At 39.1% G+C, this 23,529-nt stretch overlaps 1 protein-coding gene across 1 annotated transcript; it reads right to left on the reverse strand.

Annotated features, from left to right (window-relative positions):
• Positions 1 to 6,770: 6,770 nt before the first annotated feature.
• On the reverse strand, positions 6,771 to 22,880 carry slc1a4 (solute carrier family 1 member 4). The gene is made up of 8 exons (XM_052151409.1): positions 22,244 to 22,880; positions 20,489 to 20,531; positions 17,771 to 17,836; positions 15,952 to 16,118; positions 15,446 to 15,679; positions 11,803 to 11,997; positions 9,747 to 9,881; positions 6,771 to 8,187 (listed from the first exon to the last, which is right to left on the reverse strand). The coding sequence occupies exons 1-8, from the start codon at positions 22,756 to 22,758 to the stop codon at positions 7,926 to 7,928; spliced, it is 1,617 nt and encodes a 538-aa protein (XP_052007369.1). The 5' UTR covers positions 22,759 to 22,880; the 3' UTR covers positions 6,771 to 7,925.
• Between the last annotated feature and the right edge of the window lie 649 nt (positions 22,881 to 23,529).

Below are 23,529 nucleotides of genomic sequence, written 5' to 3' on the forward strand. Positions count from 1 at the left end.
GCCTTTACAACAATAAAATTGTTTTATAAGAGAAGACGCGGACATTTTTGCGACACGTAGGTGTCAGTTTACGACTGTCCTCATTCATTTGTATGGTATCCGCAAACGGTGACATACTGTCGTAGCACGTTAGTTGACCGTTACGCTCTCTCCGATGATAGAGCCATGGATGAGTTTATTTCAGAAATTAAAAGAATATCTGATTCAGTTATGCCGACTAAAGTGTCAAATTAATACGCATTCACACGTTAATTTTGTGTATTGAAGTTTTTATTTGCATTTGCAGCAATAACATTATGTAGAAAAACAAAAAAGGCAAGTTGTTTAGACAATACAACAGATTATGTGAGCTTGTGAGACAGGGGAAACTGACTTCCAGCACCTGTACAATCAGCACTGGTGCCCTCCAGGGATGTGTGCTCTCCACATACTCTGCATTGCCGTGATGTATGGTAATTGTATTATTATTCCTTACCTGAGGATGGCGCTAGCAGTCTAAAGATGTGTTGGGTTGTAACCTGTAAAAAGGCCAGGGAGAATAACAAAGTTCAGTAAAACAGCAAGTCGCATGAAACCAGTGTCTCCGTGATTTATTCAAACTTGCATCCACTAAACATCACATGGTGTCAGAAGAAAACTATGGATCAGTTGAAACCTCCTAACAGTTTGGATTTCGAAGGAAAACTGGCGAACGTGGATTCAAAAGTTTGATCTGTATCTCATTGCAACTGGCATTGCAGAAAAGAGTGACAAGGTGAAATGTGCGACATTTCTTCACGTGGCGGGAGATGATGCCATAAAGGTATTTAATACCATGGACTTTGATGATGATGTGGATGATTTTGAAGTGCTCAAAGAGAAGTTTAGAGAATACTGTGAGCCAGTATTACGTATCTGAGGCATACGTTTTTCACGAGAGCACAGGGACCGAACGAAACCATTGATGCATACGTGACTGACTTGAAAAATAAGGCGAAAGACTGTGAATTTGGAAGATTAAATGATGACTTGATTAAAGATCGCATTGTCTGTGGTGTTAGCAATGACACCGTGAGAGCTAGGCTTCTCAGGGAAACAGATTTGAACCTAGCAAAGGCTGTGGATATCTGTCGTGCAAACGAAATAACACAAAAGCCATCTGAAAGTGCTGCATGAGGAAGCAGAAGTGGCTGTGAACAAAATCACAAAAACAAAATCAGCTGTCAGACAGGCAAATTTCAAGCACACAGGGAAAAAGAAGGAAGAGTGCATGAGATGTGGTTATGTACATGAGCCAAGGAAATGTCCGGCATATGGCAAACTTTGTAACGAGTGCTCCCGGAAGAACCATTTTAGCCGCATGTGCAAAACACCACAACAAAAAGGCAAACCTAGAAGATTTGAGAAAAAAGTCCATGAGGTAGAACAACAAGAAGATGCTGAATTGTTTATAGGTACCATTGAAATTGAACAAAGTGAGCAAACAGCTAGCAAATGGCTGACACAAATTAATACAGTCTCTACCATGGAAAGGGAAAATAAGAAATGGACTCAAGAATTCAGAATAAACAACTGCATACTTACCTTTAAGCTAGATACAGGAGCAGAGTGCAACGTGTTGTCATTTAAAGATTTTGAGAAAACCTCTAACAAGACAACAACTTTAAAGAAGTCAAACTGCACGTTAGTTACATATTCTGGCCACACGATGGAGACAAAGGGTAAAGTAAGGCTTATATGTGGTTACAAAGACACTGAGTTTGATCTAGACTTCCAAGTTGTAGATGAAGATTCACCAGCAATTCTGGGAAGAGAAGCATGCTCAAAACTTGGACTGATTAAAAAAATTGTGTACAAAGTAGAGAACAAAGACCAAACTTGCATTCTGAGTGAATATCAAGATGTGTTTACTGGTTTAGGATGTGTACCAGGACTACATCACATACAGCTCAATCCAGATGTTACTCCAGTCATTCACGCACCACGAGAAGTACCCATAGCGTTAAAGGACAGGGTCAAAATGGAACTGAAATGAATGGAAGATCTTGGAGTCATAGTGAAGCAAACCGAGCCCACTGATTGGGTTAATAGTATGGTTACAGTCGTGAAGCCAGAGAAACTCAGGATCTGCATCGATCCACAAGATCTTAACAAAGCCATCAAGAGAGAACACTATCCATTGCGTACAATTGAAGAAATAGTAGCTGAGATGCCAAATGCTAAAGTCTTCTCAGTGCTTGATGCCAATCATGGATTCTGGCAAGTACCCCTGGATGATGAGCGCTCCAAACTATGTACGTTCAACACTCCTTTTGAAAGATACCGTTTTTTGAGACTTCCATTTGGCATAGTGTCAGCTCCAGAAGTGTTTCAAAAATGCATTGCACAAAGACTAGAAGGCTTAGAAGGAGTCGTGAACATAGTGGATGATATTCTGGTGTGGGGTGAAGACATGGAACAACACGATAAAGGACTAAGACAATTGTTAGACAGAATCAGAAACATCAATCTAAAGTTGAACAAAAACAAGTGCAAGATCAGGATGACCGAAGTCAACTATGTTGGACACATTCTGACTGCAGAAGGGTTGAAGCCAGACAAAGGAAAAGTCAGAGCGATACAGAACATGCCAGAGCCAGAGGACAAAGCTGCACTAATGAGGTTCTTAGGCCTGCTTCAGTATCTGTCCAAGTTCGTTCCAAACATGTCAGACATCAATGCTCCGTTGAGGAAACTGCTAGAGGGAGATGTAGCATGGCATTGGGAGTCAGAACAACAGAAAAGCTTTGAAAGATTGAAGTCACTTGTGAGCAACGCCCCAGTGTTAAAGTACTTTGATGTCAACAAAGAGATAATGCTGTCAGTGGACGCAAGCGCTGAAGGTCTGGGAGCAGTGTTGCTGCAAGAAGGACATCTGGTGGCATTCGGCTCAAGGTCACTCACTGAGTGTCAGAAAAGATATGCCCAAATAGAAAAAGAGCTCTTGGCGATTGTCTATGGCTGCGAGAAGTTCCATCAGTATGTCAGTAAGACAGTACAAGTGGAGACGGATCATAAGCCCTTGGAGACGGTGTTCAAAAAGTCTCTCCAAAAAGCTCCTCCGAGACTGCAGAGAATGCTGATGAGATTGCAACTATATGATTTACGTGTTAGTTACAAGCCTGGAAAGGAGTTGTACATCGCAGACACTCTGAGTCGTGCCTACCTAAAAGAACAAGCGGAACCACTTCTGGAAGATGAGTTACAAGTTCATACTTTATCAGTTTGTCTGCCAATCTCACAGGAAAAGCAGAATACATTCAGAACGGCAACAGCAGAAGATGAAGAGTTGAAAAAAGTTGTGGAAGTAGTTCAGTCAGGATGGCCTGCAGACATAAGACAAGTTCCTGCAGACATAAGAAAGTACTGGACTTACAGAGAAGAACTTACCTGTTCCAATGGGTTACTCTTCAAGAACTGGAGAATAGTAGTTCCACAAAGCTTGAGAGCAGACATGCTAAAAAGAGTTCATGAATCACATCTGAGTATTGTCAAATGCAAAGAGAGGGCAAGAGATGTGATGTTTTGGCCCAGCATGGCAAAACAAATTGAGGATGTCGTGTTGAAGTGTGCTATCTGTAATACTTTCAGACGGAGTAACACCAAAGAGCCACTCATCTGCCATGACATTCCAGACAGAGCATGGGCGAAAGTAGGAGTAGACTTGTTCCACTTCGACAGAGGTGAATATTTGACGTGTGTAGATTACTTTTCGAAGTTTCCAGAGATTGCTAAACTCACACAGACAACAAGCAAACATGTGGTGACAGCTCTTAAATCCATCTTTGCGAGACATGGGATCCCGGATGAAGTGGTGTCGGATAATGGTCCACAATTCTCGAGTGCAGAATTCAAAGCATTTGCAGAAAACTGGGAGTTTGGACATACCACCTCAAGTCCTGGATTTCCACAGGCCAATGGACAAAGTGAAAGAGCAATTCAGACAGTTAAGAAACTGTTAAAGAAAGCATAGGAGAGCCAAAGTGATCCTTATACTGCTCTATTGGAGTACAGAAATGCTCCTATGGATGGTGTGAAACTATCTCCTGCACAGATGCTTATGGGTCGAAGACTGAAAACAAAATTACCTACATCAACACAGCTGTTGAGACCACAACTGTACAGAAATGTACATAAAGACATCAAGGACAGACAGCTGAAACAGAAAAGTTACATTGACTGTGGAGCAAAACAGTTACCACCTATAGCAGACGGAGAGAAATTGAGAGTAAAAGTCAACAACAACTGGCAACCAGCAATTGTGTTGAGGAGTCATGAAAAACCGAGATCATATGTGATTCAAAGGCCTGATGGAAACACCTTCAGAAGAAATCGACGACATCTGCTGAAAACCAAAGAAATGACTTTTCCACAACCAAGCGCTATAGAGTTGGAGGAATGTTCTTCAGCAAACAGAGCTTGCAGAGAGTAGCACTCCAGTGCAATCACCTGCACTTTCACCAGTGAAAAAACCTGTAACACCAATTGTGGACAAGGAAGAACAGGTCAAAAGGTCAAGATGGGGTAGACTGATTAGACCACCAAAACTCTATTCTCCATGAAAGCATTAAAGAGGTGTTAAAGAGTAAAGAGATGTTTATAGTTAATGGGTTATGGGAACAACACTGATTAAAGTTATAGAGTGTTATTGAGAAAATCATAATAATACTAGATGTGTTTAAACTAGTCTGTAATGGAATTTATTTCTTAAGAGGGGAGATGTGATGTATGGTAATTGTATTATTATTCCTTACCTGAGGATGGCGCTAGCAGTCTAAAGATGTGTTGGGTTGTAACCTGTAAAAAGGGAGAATAACAAAGTTCAGTAAAACAGCAAGTCGCATGAAACCAGTGTCTCCGTGATTTATTCAAACTCGCATCCACTAAACATCACAGCCAAGGACCCCTCTGTCAAGCCCCTGAAGTTTGCAGATGACACCACTGTCATCGGCCTCATCCGAGATGTCGATGAGTCTGCATACAAAAGGGAGGTTAAACACCTGGCTGTCAGGTAGAGTCAAAACAACCTGAAGCTGATCACGCTCAAAACAGTGGAGATGATTGTGGACTTTAGGAGAAACACTGCAACACTGACCCCCTCAGGTTCCTACCATCTCACAGAACCTGAAGTGGGAGACCCACATTGACTCCACTGTTAAAAATGCCCAGCAGAGGTTGTACTTCCTTTGCCAGCTGAGGAAGTTCAACCTGCCACAGGCTCAGGCTCTGCTAATCCAGTTCTACTCGGCATTCAATAAGTCTGTCCTCTGCACTTCAATAACTGTCTGGTTTGGTTCAGCTACAAAATCAGATTTCAGAAGACTACAAAAGACAGTTCGACTGCTGAGAGGATTTTTGGTGTCTGTGTGTAGGCCCCTATGTACATATGTGTATCATTATTTTTTTATTATTATTATTATTATTCTCTGTCTTACTGCTGTTTTTGTTTTGTTTTTGTATTGTTGTGCACTGGAAGCTACTGTCACCAAGACAAATTCCTTGTATGTGTAAGCATACTTGGCAAAAAAGCTGATTCTGATTAGAAGATATAAAACACACACACACACGACATCCAGGCATCACCTGTCAATCAACTCTAGAACTCCCATGTGCATTAGCTATACACGCCAGGAAATTTGCTTAATCTGAGGTAAAGAATCACACTTTGTGATACCAGTATTGACAGATTTTATTGATCAATATGAAATATGTTTTTTGATCGCAAACTTGACCAACCGTTTTTGAGATTTTGTTCATTCCCCATTCAAGTAGATAGGAGCTGCACTGGCATGACCGTAAATTGCCTACCGAGAGTGTTCCAATGATGGCCGACAGTGGACTGACTTGCTGTAATGACTTTGCCCCGATCTCAAAACCGTGAGTAAACCGTTTCATTCATTAATATTTCAAATGTCATGACTGATAGTTAATGGTGCTGCTGTGCGTACAGTGTGGAGTATGTGAAAACCCTGCAATTTAGTTTCATAATGTTGTGGAGCAGCAGGTTTATTCTCTTCCGATTAAGATTTAAATAGGTCTGTATTCAAGGGGCTGCATGTTAGCCAATCAGAACAGTGGGCGTTTACGTTGAAGTTTAAAGCAGGCGCTTAGGCCAACACCGAGAGTTTCAGACAGAGACAGGGTGGAAATTTATCACATATAACTAAATTATGACTGTTTCTTTACTAACATTATCAGTGGACCTCAGGGAAGATGTTAAAATTACTAAAAAAGAACATGTCATGATGAGCATTTTGTGGTTGAATTTGTGTAAATGGCTAGTTATTTTGGCAGGACCACGGGCAAAGAACATTAAATAAATGCCTATAAAAGTTTAATAGTGTCATTATTCTGTTATTAATTATTTTCCAAACCGCTGTTGAAATCTGCGCTGTCACAATTTGCTTGTTCTTATGGTCAGGGTTCTGAATATTTTGATTAAAGAATTGTTATAATATTTTTTAAGGATTTCTGGGGCTGAATTAAATGAATATGTCAGATATAAATACTTGGAATTAATTTAACGTTTGATTTCATTTTTTATGTACAAATTTTTCCAGTGAGACAAAGACAGTCTTGAGATTTGAAAACGGAAATAGCGCCCCCTGGAGGAAACGGATTCAGATCTAATGCAAAAAAAATTAAAATAAAATGTGTTCAGTGTAAATCCAGGATTTTTTTTCATAACAATGTAATTCCCTAAAGCGGTTAAAGCAACTGCATGAAAATCAAATACACATTAATGCTTTTAATTTAATTGTAAGCAGAGACACACAGATGGCATTAACAAGACAACTTACAGTTATAAGAGAGGGAAAAAGTACATGGAGTTAAAATACCTTATAAAAACAAACCATTGATTAGTGGTATAACAGATTACGAAAATAATTTTCAATGAGGTACAAAAATTTTAACTATTAAAATAAATTAAAGTCATTCATAGTTTATTTTACACTGATCGATCTTGCTTTTACCAAATTATCATTTTAATAAGTGTAGCTAGACCTATACTGTTTAACTGTATGGAAAAGTAAACAAGCATGGGCATAAAAATCTATGAAAAATCATTAAACTATCAGACCGTGGGTGGCTGAATCACTAAATTAATCTGACAGAGTATTGACAAATTCTAATTGCATTGACCACTAGGTGTTACTCGATACCATAACTCAGGTTCTTGGAACAAACAGCACCTATAGAGATTCAAGAAGGAATGTTTGACCCTTACAGTGTGACTGCGCATCATGGGGTTCAGTTACCTCTTGTGACCCTGAGTTCCCATTTAAGCTAACTGAAATTGATTTTCATTTAAAATCAGATTTGAAAGAACTAAAAAGCATAAAGCACAATCTCAGAATATGGTTGAATTTTGGGGTGTTCTTCAGTAGCGCACATGCACAATATAACGTAGTCCACAATAAATTGCACTGTTACCAGGCTATAGCACAGTCTCACAGGCTTTGCCATTAGGGACACAAATATTTACAGCAAATACATTCCGGTAAATCTTCAAAAAAGTTAATGTTTCACACAGCCAGTTAAAATATAGTAAGCAAACAGAGCAAGTGAATGGTTTTCATCACTATTCACCTATACACAAGACAACTGCTTGCAGACTGGAAATATTCCCTTTTAGACTTTGCACATGAACAAACACAAAAAACTGACAATAAGAAATAATTTTGGCACAATTGGATCTTAACACAACCTTTCCTTCTAACCATGTACTTCAATCTATTTCTAACAATATGACAGCAAACTGGCCATCAGTGTTTAATTTTTTACAGATTTGAGTAAACTTTTCATTTGATGTAAACTTTACACTGAGGTGAAATCATGTCTATAATGGTTTAAAAGAGCGAGAGAGAGAGAGAAGAGAAAGATGAGAGATCACAATCAACACTGTTTTACAGCACAGACTCCACACCATCCTTGTCATCGATTGTTTCACGTGATGAGTTATCTTCTCGGTTCTGGTGTGTGACGAGAGGGGAGGTCTCCTCCTCTGCCTGGACATTAGCCACCACCTCCACCTTCACCTCTTGCAGTTCCTGGAATTCTGGCTCCTGCTGCAGTCTTTGCTTTTTCATCTCTTGCTCATTGATGTGGTGAAGGATGCCAGCACCAAGAGCGTCTCCCTCCACGTTCACAACAGTGGTGGTCCGGTCTCTGATCACACACACACGCACACAAAGTTAGATTCAAGGAATGTTCTGGGCACTCCGATAAAGTAATCCACTACAAATGTCTTATTTCTTTTTTGAAGTTGTAATCAGATTATTTCACTTACTACTTAATTGAAACATAATCTCATTACTTATTTCTTTACTTTTAATTTCTTTTCTAAAACATTTTCAGCAGAAATGTTTTTGTTTTTCACTCAACATATTTAAAATAATGTCTATATTTCCTGCTTGTTCATTTTTGTACACCCTTCAGCTGACATAGAAGCACAAACAGACATACTGAACATATGAACACATGAATTCATATTTTAAATCTGTTACACTTAATATTATTTTAGAAATGTTACATTATGTGTAACTTAAAAGTAATTACCTTAAATTAAAGTCAGTAACTGTAATTTTATTAAAATAATTTAAAATGTTACATGTTACACTACTTTTTGACTAAAAAGTAATTCAATTACAGAAACTAAATTAGTAGTAGTAAATAAGTTAGTAATCAAATTACACCTATCACCCTGAGTCCGGGTTCAGTTCAAGTTTGGCTCAATTTACATCTTTTGATGCATTTCAAAAATTATCACACGGAAGTCGGCATGTTGTTTCTGAGAGTTCCAGTACGCTAGGATTGACCACATTATGCTGACTAACTGACAAGTGGCATCTCCTATCAAGACATGTTTGCATCAGCTCAAGCGTGTTCACCTTCCCCTGTGACGTGGCCAGAAGCGCTTTGCTTCAGCAGGGTTAAATCCCGGTTCAGATCCCATGTTGAAAGCAGGGAATAATCACGTTCACATAATCAATGACAAGCACAATCGGAGGTTGCATTTTTCTCTCTAACATTACATTTTTACTCCACTTACAGTTTAGATTTTGGGTTGGGGTTTGGGATAGGATTAATACAATATATATTCCTATTGACTTTAAGATGTCTTTTTAAAAACTACAAATACAAATCACTTTTGGTACCACCCTGTGGACAGTTCAGCTCAACAACACTTCCAGCTTCGGCCACTGGGGGCAGTAGTTTTCAAGAATAGACTGCAATGCTACCATGTTTCAAGATAAGGATGGGAAAGGGCATAAAGATATCCTGCATCTGAAATTGTGTACTGTCTGATTATGTACTGTATTTGATAAAGGACAAAATTCTCGGCTGGTAAAACAGTTAATTCTTTAGGCATGCATGAGAGTAGTATGAATAGATTGAATACATACTTCATCCAGAGACGTGGGTATTATTGACAAGTGACCTGAATATATGACATATTATACTGTATAGTAGAGAAGTATGGAGATTTGGACGCAGCTCGAATCAAGGCAAAGGGTGGCGACTTTGAAAAACATTATTTAGATTTGTTTACATTTTTCACTAAATAATTCCCATACTTGCTGTTATTTCAAATTTTTTAAGGCCTTACTATTATTCATAAAATTTTATAAATAATTCATGAATAATAATAATTATGAATCACATCCCCCAGACTTCTCATTAACTGCTTAATTATGATAGTTGTGAAATGGGAAAAGATGTCTTACACAATCCAGTCCACAGCCAGCATGAGTGACAGGTCATGGGTGGGCAGACCGATGGCCTCAAGAATGATAGCGATGGTGATGATTCCTCCAGCTGGAATGCCCGCTGCTCCCACACTGGAAGCGGTGGCTGTCACCCTGTGAACAAACAAATAACTAGTCATTTAACAGATGCTTTTATTGATAGTGAATAACAGTACACCTATTACAAGGAAACATTCCCTGGAGCCTGCTCAATAGTGGCACAATGTTGATAACACATAAGCAATGTAAAACATATTTATTTTTAGTATTTTCCCATTCATTTTCTCCATTCTCCAATAGAGAGTTCTTGGCGATCAACCAAACCACCAGCTCTAAGATGACTCGCAACATTACAGCATCTGAAGAGAACAAGACTGTGTACTTAACATCTTATATGAGGGAATAAACTACAATCCTATAAAGCACTGTAAGCAAGTAATTTAATTAAAAACATTGTTACATTATAAATTATTGATTTAAAGTTGTACTATATAGGTAAAAAAAACATTTTATTAAAACTATTTATTTCAAGTTTATTGCAAAATATAAATACTGCAAGTACTGAAAGAGTCAACAGAAGCACATATCATTGCTTAACACCCTCAGAACTCATAGTGGGTCTGTGTTAAAAATAAGTTGTCTATGGGGAAAATATATAGGTAATTTCCTGTCAACTGTTGATCTCTATAGCCAGGCCCAGATCAAAATCACTGAGGGTGCTTCTGAAAATAGTGGGGGAGCTCTGTATAAAGTGGAGGGATTTTTGTGTGTTTGCTGGTATTTAAGAAAATCTGCTTGCCAATTTACAGTATTAGTCTTACATATTTAATTGAGCAGGGGCGTGCAATTATTTTGGTACTGGGGCCACATCAGGCGTTAAGTAGAACACGGAAGAGAGAAGATAAATGTTCTGCATAGTTGTATCTTTTAAGCCCAGAAGAATAAGTGCACTAATGCACTCAATGAATAATGCTCAATTTTCTGAAGTGTATGCAGACTGATGGGACCATTCTGTGATTGCTTGTGTTGCTGCTACTTTTATATTATGTGTTAGTAAAAATGAATAAAGGCTGCATATAATTATTGTTTATTTTACCAAACTTCACTGCAGTGGTAATTTAGTATTCAATTTAACACTCTATATCAGGAGTCTGGTTTAAAAGTAAAATAATATATTCGGGAAAGAGATTCTAAAAGCTTATTTTAATTTTGGCCGCAAAGTGGACCTGTTTACTTGTTTTATTTTCAGAACATTATCAACCTGTTTACATGCTCATGGTATAGGTCTTGTCAATTTTTGGCACCCCTTGAGACACCAATGAATAAAACAGGCTGCATGACACTGATAAATTATTACTGCCAGAGTAACATTCACATAGAGGTGTGAGGGACTTCAGCATTTTACAAATAACACAAAGAATAAATATATTCTTCTCTCAATTGGTTTTACTCGCCTCCGTGCACTATTGAGTGCTAAGTTGTTGTTTGTTTGTTTGTTTTTTACGGAGAGAAAGCACATGCACTCGCATGTATGGTTGCCAGATTGCATAAACTAAGTATGACATAAGGTGAAATATTTCCAATTTGTGCAAGTATAAATCTCTGATTGGGGTGTTGCATCTATTTTCTGGCAACCCTGAGCATATTAAAAGCTTGTGGATGCGGGATAGGTCCAAAAGCCAGATAAATGAAATATATAATAAAGAACTTTTATGATAAATCGACCCGCGGGCAATAGTTTGCCCCGGTCTGCAATTGAGAGTGCTATAAGTTTTGTTTGAGGGTGCTTAGCACCCCCGTAGAACCGGGACTGTCTATAGCATAATCTGATCTCTATAGCATAACACTGGAACAGGCTCCTGAGAGTAGGTGTGCAGCAATGCTTGTAAATTTAGATCAAGCTAAGTTTCTCTGCCCTGTTTAGATACAGAGTACATGTCACGTGCAACCAGTATTACTAGATAGAGTATAATGTTCACAGTGTCCATGAATACTCCTGCTATTTGAGGAAAGGCCTCACGTGAGATGCACTCACAGGATGGTGAAGATTTGGCCTGCGTTGAGTTCAACGTTGTTAAGCTGGGCGATAAACACAGCTGCAACGCACTGGAAAATGGCTGCTCCATCCATGTTGATAGTAGCTCCTATCGGTAGGATGAATCGGCTGATTCTTTTATCAACACCATTGTTCTCTTCTACACACTTCATCATAGTGGGCAGGGTCGCTGAGCTGTGCAGGTACAGAACACAGCAAAGGACTCAGTTAAGTCTGATCATTTATCATGACAAAAACAACAGAAATAATGGCCATTACAAATTTAATTCTGACCATCATAAGTGAGATGAAGAAGATAAGCATTAATATAAGGAAATAGTTCATATTTCTACCATAATCGTCTAACAAACTTTCAGGCCAGGGCTCTATACTAACACTTTTGTGTAGGAGCACTCATGACACAGTAAAAAATCTAGGAGACAAAGACTGTAATGCTAATGTGTCAAAATACCTATGCAAAATATTTGGAAGAGCAGTCACTGAAAAATGTAATTAACAATTACTATAGATTTCAGAAACTTAATTTAAACTTGATATATGCCAAAGGACAGTAGACACTTTATATTTTCAGTTAGACTGACCACCTTATCATAGTCAGAATCAGAACGATCTTTATTGCCAAGTGCTCTCACGTATGCAAGGAATTATTTTTGGTGATCAGAGAAACAAGTGCACACAGAATATTGCACACCGGGGTGGACACTGGTGGTCAGGGAAGCCGTCCGACTGAAGAAAGAGGCCTTCCGGGATTTGTTGTCCCGTAGGTCTCCGGAGGCAGTTGCAAGGTACCGACAGGCCCGAAGGGCTGCAGCCTCGGCCGTGAGGGAGGCAAAGCAGTGGGTGTGGGAAAAGTTCGGAGAAGCCATGGAGAAGGACTTTCTGTCCGCACCAAAGTGCTGCTGGAAAACCGTCCGCCACCTTAGGAGGGGGAAACGGGGAACCATCCAAGCTGTATACAGCAAAGATGGGACGCTGTTGACCTCAACCAAGGAGGTTATTGGGCGGTGGAAGGAACACTTTGAAGAACTCCTAAATCCCAACACACCCTCTATGCTAGAGGCAGAGCCGGAGGCTGATGGGGGATCAGATTCTATTTCTCTGGGTGAGGTCACTGAGGTAGTCAAACAACTCTGCAGTGGCAAAGCCCCGGGGATTGATGAGATCCGACCAGAAATGCTGAAAGCTTTGGATGTGGAGGGGGTGTCATGGATGACACGCCTCTTCAACATTGCGTGGAAATCTGGGACAGTGCCTAAGAAGTGGAAGAACGGGGTGGTGGTTCCCCTCTTCAAAAAGGGGGATCAGAGATTGTGTGCCAACTACATTATCACACTTCTCAGCCTCCCTGGTAAAGTTTACTCCAAGGTGCTGGATAGGAGGGTTCGGCTGATTGTCGAACCTTAGATTGAAGAGGTGGAACGACGGTTCCGTCAGTGGAACGACGGACCAGATCTTTACTCTCGCAAGGATCCTGGAGGGGGCCTGGGAGTATGCCCATCTGGTCTACATGTGTTTTGTGGATCTAGAGAAGGCGTATGACCGGGTCCCCCAGGAGAGACTGTGGGAGGTGCTGCGGGAGTAAGGGGTGGGGGGGTCCCTTCTTATTGCGATCCAATACCTGTACGTCCAAAGCGAGAGCTGTGTCCTGGTCCTCGGCACGAAGTCGAGTTCATTCCATGTGGGGGGTTGGTCTCCGCCAAGGCTGCGCTTTGTCACCAATCCTGTTTGTGATATTCATGGACAGGATATTGAGGCGTAGTCGGGGTGGGGAAGGTGTGCGGTTCGGTGGGCTGGGGATCTCATCGCTGCTTTTTGCAGATGATGTTGTCTTCATGTCATCATCGGTCCGTGACCTTCAGCTCTCACTGGATCGCTTGGCAGTCGAGTGTGAAGCAGCTGGGATGAGGATTAGCACCTCTAAATCTGAGGCCATGGTTCTCAGCAGTAAACCGATGGAGTGCGTACTCAAGGTAGGGAAGGAGCTATTGCCCCAAGTGAAGGAGTTCAAGTACCTCGGGGTCTTGTTCAAGAGTGAGGGGACAATGGAGCGTTAGGTTGGCCGGAGAATCGGGGGCGGTATTGCAGGATTTAATGCATTGCCATATTGACAGCATCATCCACAGACCTGTTTGCTCGGTAAGCAAACTGAAGGGGGTCCAGCAGGGGTCCAATGATGTTCTTCAGGTAGGCCAAAACCAGTCTCTCAAACAACTTCATGAACAGACGTGAGAGCGACAGGCCTGTGATCATTAAGTCTTGTGATTTGTTTTTTTGGGGGACTGGAATGATGGTGGAGCATTTGAAGCAGCAGGGAACTTCACACTGCTCCAGTGATCTATTGAAGATCTGTGTGGAGGCCAGTTGGTCAGCACAGCCTATCAGACATGCAATGTTTTATCCCCACTACTGTAAGCATCCTTACACATCTGTAAGTTTTCCTTTAAAGCATGGTTTTTCGTTATTGAATGATAAAAATGTCCTGGTAGGGACGCACATATCCTCAAAGAAACTGATATATGATGTCACAGTTTCTGTGAGCTCGTCCAAGTCTGTGGTTGCAGCCTCAAAAACATTCCAATCAGTGCAGTCAAAGCAGACTTGTAGTTCCAGCTCTGCTTCATTGGTCCATCTCTTTACAGTCCTCATTACAGGCTTAGTTGATTTTAGTTTCTGCTTGTAGGTCAGGAACAAATTATAAAAATTATACAGAAGTTGTATAAGTTAAACATCACTCATATGGACAGTAATGTTCACTCGAAAATGCTTGCACTATAAAGCCCTGTTTCAGGTTATAGAACTTTCTGACACTTAGACCGCACTCTTAAACGAACCATACATTTGCGGAAAATACCCTTCAAAAATGTTTCTTTGTTCCCCAGATTAAGTGGTTCACTTTCCTTTGTCAACAGATTAAGGTTTCTGCATATCATACAACACTGTTTAAGATTTAGCAAGACTGGTGATTCCAGGAACAAAAAAACGAAGCTGGTAGTCATATTCTGGAAACTGACTGAGCCTAAACATTTACAAAATGACTAAACAAATACTATGTAAAATTTGCCTACATTAATTTTACAATATTGTAGATTAGCTCAAATAAACTTGCTTAAAGGACAACATTTATAGATATCATGTTTGAAAAGACATGCATTTCTGGTGCCTGTTGCATTTTGGATACTGGTTCACAGTATGAAATACTGCTAGTGTCATTACCAAGTTAACCATCTCTCTTGTTCAACCATCTTCATTAGAAATACACTGAAAAAAATATTAACCTAAAAATGTGCTTCATGTAGTAACATGATAAACTGGTTTTATTCAAGTCAAAATAATTATTTATATGACAAATGATATAATAAAATAATATTATTTAACATCAATGAATCAACCTGAATACAATAGGTTACAATAACAAAACTATTTAAAGGGATAAATCAAAGAATTACAATATTTGAAAGGGTTCCATTGGTCGACCTGCATATTTTGCTGGTCAACATATTGCCTATGGTGGTCCACCAGTTAGACCAGCACCAAACCAGCACTAACTAGCATAAAACTGCATAGAAATTTGTGCTGTTCTAAGCTGGTCCTTACAGCAGAGATATGCATTATAGGAAATTACCTGGAGCAGGTTGCAAAGGCTGTTGTAAAAGGTGTGATGAGGCCAGCCAGGAAACTGAAGGGGTTTTTACGAGTGAATCCAAAGTAGATGAGAGGTAAGACAATGCCACCATGGATGATGTGACCCAGGATAGAAGCAAAAATATACTTCCCCAAACTAGTGACCAACAGAACCACATCTTCCATCTCCACAATCTTACTCCCTACCAAGAACATGATGCCAAAAGGGACATACCTAAAGGACAAAATTAAAATAAATACAACAGTTAAAGGCAGTATGAATGTGTTGGACAGTAGGTGCCGTATACAACGAGTATGATTTGTTAGTGTTGACTATTAAAAACAATAAGGCTATGTACTTAAACATACTTTATATATATATATATATATATATATATATATATACACACACACACACGCACAGTATATATTGGTTCAAAACCATTGGTTATATGATTTATGTAAACATTAACATTATAATCATCTTGATCAAAGCTCATTACTTACCACATGATCCAGGAGACCAGTACCATTGTGGCTTCATTGAAGGCATTGAAAAAACGAATGAGCTCCTCTCCTTCTGCCCCAAGCTTTCTCAAAGCAACTCCAAAAACCATAGCAAAGAGAACAAGGCCCAGAATATTCATTCCATCAGTATCTGTTCCATAAGGAACCTACAACCCACCAGAACATTATAATTATTGTTATGAAGAAGCGGCTTCCAAAAGTGAACAGTCAGATATTACAATATTGCCATTCAGCCTTTTCAATATTTACTTGGCTTCGTTTACTATTCTTTACAATAATATATTTATTGACAATTGGTCAAAAGCAAACACTGCCACAACAAAATCAAATCTGATGAAATCCACTTTGGTGAGTAACACTTTAATGTTTGTCAAAAAACAGCCACAAACACATTAATGTTTTCTGATAACTGTTGAACCCGGCAGTTCACAACAATTAAAATGTAATTAACTAATGTTTCCATTCATTGGTATAACGCCATATTCACCGCCACTGAATCTGATATGATTTTGCATGGACAAGTGACTTTGAAAAGACAAAATGTGAAAGCTTGGCTCTCAGAAAGTGGTGCTGGCAGTGGGGTCACAGGATGATGAAGATCTGATGGGACTGAGCTAGCGTTCAACTGAATCACTCTATTGTTCTGGTCTCCTATAGATATCCAGACATGGCACATCACTTGGCACACAGCATTGGCCTTTCTGTAAGCCCTATTTATGCAATTATGGACCTTAAGCGGCACCATTCTGAGTAAACTCTAGGGACTGTTGTGCATGAAAATCCCAGGATATCAGCAGTTACAGAAATACTCAAACCAGCCCATCTGGCACCAACAATCATACCACAGACGTAATCACTTATATAACACTTTTTCTCCAATCTGATGGATGATGTATACACTAACTGAAGCTCCAGACCCATATTTGCTTAATTTTATACATTGCACTGCTGCCACCTATTGTCAGCCTATTGAACGGACTGTGCATCTATTCCTCATTTTCATTAATGGGAGGCACATTTCCCAGCGCTCTGGGAAAGGTTTGCCAGCTCCAGCTGCTTGAGTGCTCAGTAGTTTAGAAGCAGCTAAACTGGCTGTGTCAACCCTGGCCTTATGCAAACACACAGCGATCTCATTCAAGGCTGCCAAACAGCCTGTATTAGAGTGGTTTGAGAAAAACAGCCAAATTAAGGTTTCTGCCTGGATGCCCTAAAGACTAAGGTATACCCAAATGTGAACAATTATTGGATATAAAATGACATGTTAAAAAGTGATGTCTTAAACCAACAACATGAACACGTGGAAATTGACATGCTGCTTCCGAATTATCATATACCCTAAAATCGACCTCAATCTGCCCAATTACTGATAAACTCCATTCCCCATCAGACATTTTTCCTTTAATTCAAACATTTTTATACATTACCTGCAATTATTTTATATGCACGAGTAGTCTACAAGACACAAGTTCTGTTCACATAAACAATAAAAAAACTTGCATTTAGCACCTTCCTTGGACATCTGATTCAGAAACACTTTGGCCACTGGGAGCAGTGATTCATATTTAGGCATGAACAGACCAGTTTCAGTAGCAGAATTTTCAACCTCCTTTTGCCAAATTCGCAGTGTGAAAAAAATCTGTTATAAATCCCTGGAAATGTTGACCATTTTTTACATACCATTATATGCTTAATATAGAAAATGAAGTAAAAGGACCTACTTCTAATTTGACAAAGATTTTACGGAAGAATGACAAATCAATACATTTGGTGGCTGGTGTAATGCGTAAAGATCAAGTACCTTTTGGTAGTTGAGGGTTCCATTGGTTCCATTTCCAATAAAAATCGTCTTGTAATCAGTGGCATACTATGAAAAAATGAGAGACAGAAGAGGACAATATCATAGGTTACAGAGTGTACAGTAGTTTTTTACTGCTATTTTGGGTTATCTCATTCCATTACAATGTGAGGCTTCATGAACTACAGCAAACTTTTTTGATGCATTTGATTATTTTTCTCAAATGACCCTTGTTCTGTGGAAGTCTAGTGCCAAATTGCTAACAAAAGCAGCATTTAAAGTTTAGCTGAAGAGGACTTTGAGACTGGCACATACAGAGACAATGACAGTGATCCCCCACAACCATCCTATTCAGTAACCCTGTTCTTAAAAAACTCCAATTATATGCTTTGGAGTACCCCAGTTTAGTCTTAGCCTATCCTTCCCACTCAAATATATACAGTCAGGTCCATAAATATTGGGACATCGACCCAATTCTAATCTTTTTGGCTCTATACACCACCACAATGGATTTGAAATGAAATGAACATGATGCGCTTTAACTGCAGACTTTCAGCTTTAATTTGAGGGTATTTACATCCAAATCAGGTGAACGGTGTAGGAATTAAAACAGTTTGTATATGTGCCTCCCACTTTTTAAGGGGCCAAAAGTAATTGGACAATTGGCTGCTCAGCTGTTCCATGGCCAGGTGTGTGTTATTCCCTCATTATCCCATTTACAAGGAGCAGATAAAAGGTCCAGTGTTAATTTCAAGTGTGCTATTTGCATTTGGAATCTGTTGCTGTCAACTCTCAATATGAGATCCAAAGAGCTGTCACTATCAGTGAAGCAAGCCATCATTAGGATGGAAAATCAAAACAAACCCATCAGAGAGATTGCAAAAACATTAGGTGTGGCCAAATCAACTGTTTGGAACATTCTTAAAAAGAAGGAACACACCGGTGAGCTCAGCAACACCAAAAGACCCGGAAGACCACGGAAAACAACTGTGGTCCTCAAAAACAGGAAGGCCAGATTAGAGTTTGCCAAACAACATCTAAAAAAGCCTTCACAGTTCTGGAACAACATCCTATGGACAGATGAGACAAAGATCAACTTGTACCAGAGTGATGAGAAGAGTATGGAGAAGGAAAGGAACTGCTCATGATCCAAAGCATACCACCTCATCAGTGAAGCATGTTGGTGGTATTGTCATGGCGTGGGCATGTATGGCTGCCAATGGAACTGGTTCTCTTGTATTTATTGATGATGTGACTGCTGACAAAAGCAGCAGGATGAATTCTGAAGTGTTTCGGGCAATATTATCTGCTCATATTCAGCCAAATGCTTCAGAACTCATTGGACGGCGCTTCACAGTACAGATGGACAATGACCCGAAGCATACTGCGAAAGCAACCAAAGAGTTTTTTAAGGGAAAGAAGTGGAATGTTATGCAATGGCCAAGTCAATCACCTGACCTGAATCCGATTGAGCATGCATTTCACTTGCTGAAGACAAAACTGAAGGGAAAATGCCCCAAGAACAAGCAGGAACTGAAGACAGTTGCAGTAGAGGCCTGGCAGAGCATCACCAGGGATGAAACCCAGCATCTGGTGATGTCTATGCGTTCCAGACTTCAGGCTGTAATTGACTGCAAAGGATTTGCAACCAAGTATTAAAAAGTGAAAGTTTGATTTATGATTGTTAATCTGTCCCATTACTTTTGGTCCCTTAAAAAGTGGGAGGCACATATACAAACTGTTGTAATTCCTACACCGTTCACCAGATTTGGATGTAAATACCCTCAAATTAAAGCTGAAAGTCTGCAGTTAAAGCACATCTTGTTCGTTTCATTTCAAATCCATTGTGGTGGTGTATAGAGCCAAAAAGATTAGAATTGTGTCGATGTCCCAATATTTATGGACTTGACTGTAGTTCACATGCAGCCATATCTATATTTAACCTGAATTTACAGTGATAGCAAATAACTGAGAAATTAGAGTCCTACACAGATTTCAGTTAAAGATAATTAAGGCAACTTTGAAAAGATCTACTACAATTACTTTGGATCAGTCCATTTGTAACTGACTGTTAAAGTAATTCCCAGGTATTTCTGCATTAATCCTGCTAATCTTTGTCCCTTCCCATGTAAAGCCTTTATTGGATTCCATCCAGGTAAATGTCAATAGAAATCCCACTGGATATAGAAACATTCTCAAAATGCAAGAAAAACATTCTCTCTCAACCTAATGAACCTGATTCTCTTTCTAAAGCTACTCTGGTCTTTAAGAAAACATCCTTTTTTACAAATTGATTACTGACTGCCCAGGTCAGTTTGTGTCAGTGAGGTCCAGTCTGGGCACAGAGATGTTATCACTTGTCCCGACTGCCGTAGCCCCTGACCTTCCTTTGATCAGAGTATGATCACCGTTTAGCAGTTGCCCGTGTGGTACCACCCAGCGAAACAAGCCAGGTTGCCAGGCATCAAGGAACGGAATCAGCTTGCTATGGTAAAAGAATGGTTGCTTAGTGGTGAGAAATGATGGGAGGTATTTACTGAAGCATGGACAAAAAATGGTTTCAAGACTTTATCTGTTATAGATGAAGGGGCTGTTAACATGGATAAGGACACAAATATTAATTCTGGATATAACTGTTGGTGCATGTATGTGTTCATATGTGATTTTGAGCGGTGTTTACATTCAAAAGCAGACAGAGGCAAAAAAAAAAAAGTAACTTACTGAACGGAAAGCTGCAGCCACCAGGTTAGATGGGAACAGGTTTCTGAGTGGAAAAACAAGCAAGCAAGAGAAACAAGTTATGCAGACATGTGTAATTCCCTTATCATTACATATGGACATCACAGATGTTCCTTTGGTAAATTCCCACGCAGCATGACAAATCCTGACACTTCTGACAGAATTGCCATACACTGAGTAGCCTTACCTCCAAATAACATTCACGCAGACTACATAATAAAGCATATAAACTAAAACACCTCTGCAATATTATAATATAATAAACAATAATATAAATAAACTTTTATTTTATATAGCGCCTTTAAAGAAACTTGTCAAAGCGCTTTACATAGAAAGGAAAAATAAAAACAAAATATAAAAATACAGAGCTTAATACAAATGGAGACAAATCTCAAAACAACTAATGATAAAACACAGTAAATAAGGTGATAGTATTACATTAATTGAATACAATAGTATCAATTAAAAGCCTCCTGGAAAAAATATGTTTTAAGACATGATTTAATCTCACTAAAAGACTGAACTTCTCTTAAGTTCTGAGGGTAGAGAGCTCCATAAGCTTCGGGGCATAAGAAGAGAATGCCCTGTCACACATAGAGCATAAAGGAGCCCGAGGAACAGTTAAAAAAAAAAAAAAAAACAGATTTAGAGGAGTGGTGATCGTGCTTCGGTGTGTACGTGGTTAAAAGCTCAGACAAATATTGGGGAACCAAACCATGCAAAGCTTTGTAGGTAAGCATAAGAATTTTAAAATCAACTCGAAACCTGATAGGGAGCCAGTGCAAGGATTCCAAGATAGGAGTGATGTGGTCACTGGCCCCTGTCAGGATTCTGGCAGCTGAGTTCTACACATATTGCAAATTATTTAATATGACCCAATTGTAATACTCATCACATTGATTTAGCAGCAATTTTAACACCAAGAGCAATATACAAACAAAGCCAGTCTTGTTCAAGAATACACAGTACACTAAGTTCATCTAAGTTCTTACATAATCATATGACCCGAGTTAAAGAAAGGATTAATCTAGTAACCCTGTGAACTATGAGGCAAGAGGAGTGGGGTTCAAGATAAGCCTACATTTATACCGTTTTTCTTAAGGTTCTTCAGCTAGCTGCAAGAAACACATTAAGTTAAGAAAAACTTTAGTGACAATATTACAATTTTATATATATATATATATATATATATATATATATATATATATATATAGACCCCAATTACATAGATTTATAATCCCACAAGTACAGTATTAAGTAGAGCATGGTTCAGCCTATTAAACTAATTAAACATTTTGCAGAATGTGAAACTTTAGATTTGAGCACCTTTGTCCTACTTTCATACAGTATGTGGAATGAAACTTGCTATTATTGACAAGAATGTGAGTATTTTCCAGCCCCTCTTCCATTGAGCTCTTCTCAGACAAGCATTGATTATACAAATGTGTGGAGTAGCACATTTTGCACAGCAACAGTTGACTTAAATGTAAAAAGAAGAAAACAATAAATATTCAGAATTTCCAAGTTAAACCTCAGCATGGCTTGTGCATTCATGTGTGTGACATACAGTATAAAGTTACTCATGCTGGGGCACTTGCGGCAGTGGATTAAGAAGCTAGTGCCATAGTGGGCTACTTTATTTGTATATCATTTATTTACATTTCAGCAGCCGATGTTGAATGCTGCTATATTATTGTTATGATACATTAATTTTATATATATATAATTAAATTATACCTTGCAAGGTCTAAAAACGAATCCGTTGTCTCTTTGTTGGTGCTCACATCTTCAAGCCCCAAATTGTTGGCGTTTAGCGCTCCGGCTCCGACGCCGGGTTTAATCATGAAGGCGAGAGCAATCCCGATGGATGAGGCAATAAGAGTGGTCACCAAAAAGTAAGACACGGCGATTCCTCCAAGCTTTCCTAGCGAGCGGGTGTCCAAACTCGCGGCGCCAGAAATCAAACTGCAAACCACTAAAGGCAGGATGATCATCTTGAGCATCCTCAGCAGCATCTCTCCAGGAAAGGCGAAATAAGTAATTTGCACTCGTGTTAAGTTCATGTTCCGGACCCCCATTCCGACTCCGACGCCCACCAGCACCCCGGACACCGTCAAAATCACTAAGAGGTTTCTTTTGAAAAACAACATGAATCGGTCTTTAAAGCTTTTCTTTTCAGATTTTGTTGAAACCGCGGGTACCGGACTTTTGTGCACGGCGTGGCCGTTGATTTCGCTCTTCTTTTCCTCCATGATTTTAGTTTAGTCTTACCACACGTTTAAAAGAGGAACCAGGCTTTTCTCATCAGCAGCGTGCGCACACTTAGCAAAGCTAAGACTGGAGAGCGATTGTAAAAACCAGCCGGCATATAGACCTGTGCTCCATCTACCAATGACGAACGAGATTCATAGAGATGAAGACACAGTACATGCGCACTGCTGGATCATGATGAAATGATGCAACAAGGGAAAGAGTTGCTAATACCTACCATGCAATCCGTGCAAATTTATATGTTAAGATAATAATAATATTATTATATTTATATTCTGAAGTTTATGATCGTTATTGTTAACGATATTGTAACGATATTGTTATTAGCAATAATAACAGTAATAATATATTGATAATCTGCTACAATTATTATTAGACTATTATTATATTATTGTATTAATTTTATTGTTGTTTGTACTTTTTAGAACAACTATGGATAACACTATACAACAAATTATATTTGTTAACATTAGTTCTATTTGTTAACATTAGTTTACTACATTAGTTAACATTAACTAACAATGAAAAGCATTTATTCTTGGTTAATGTTAAATTCAACATCTACTAATACATTTAACCATTACAAGTTGTAGGCCTTAACATTAGTTAATGGATTATGAACTAACATGAACTTACACTGTAGTTAGAAATGAACATTAACCAGTATTAAGAAATGCTGTTAGTTCATGACACCTAATCATTAACTTAACATTAAATAATACTAACAAATAGAACCTTATGGTAAAGTGTTA

The sequence above is a fragment of the Xyrauchen texanus genome, chromosome 20 (genome assembly GCF_025860055.1).
Source record: "Xyrauchen texanus isolate HMW12.3.18 chromosome 20, RBS_HiC_50CHRs, whole genome shotgun sequence".
Lineage (NCBI taxonomy): Eukaryota > Metazoa > Chordata > Actinopteri > Cypriniformes > Catostomidae > Xyrauchen > Xyrauchen texanus.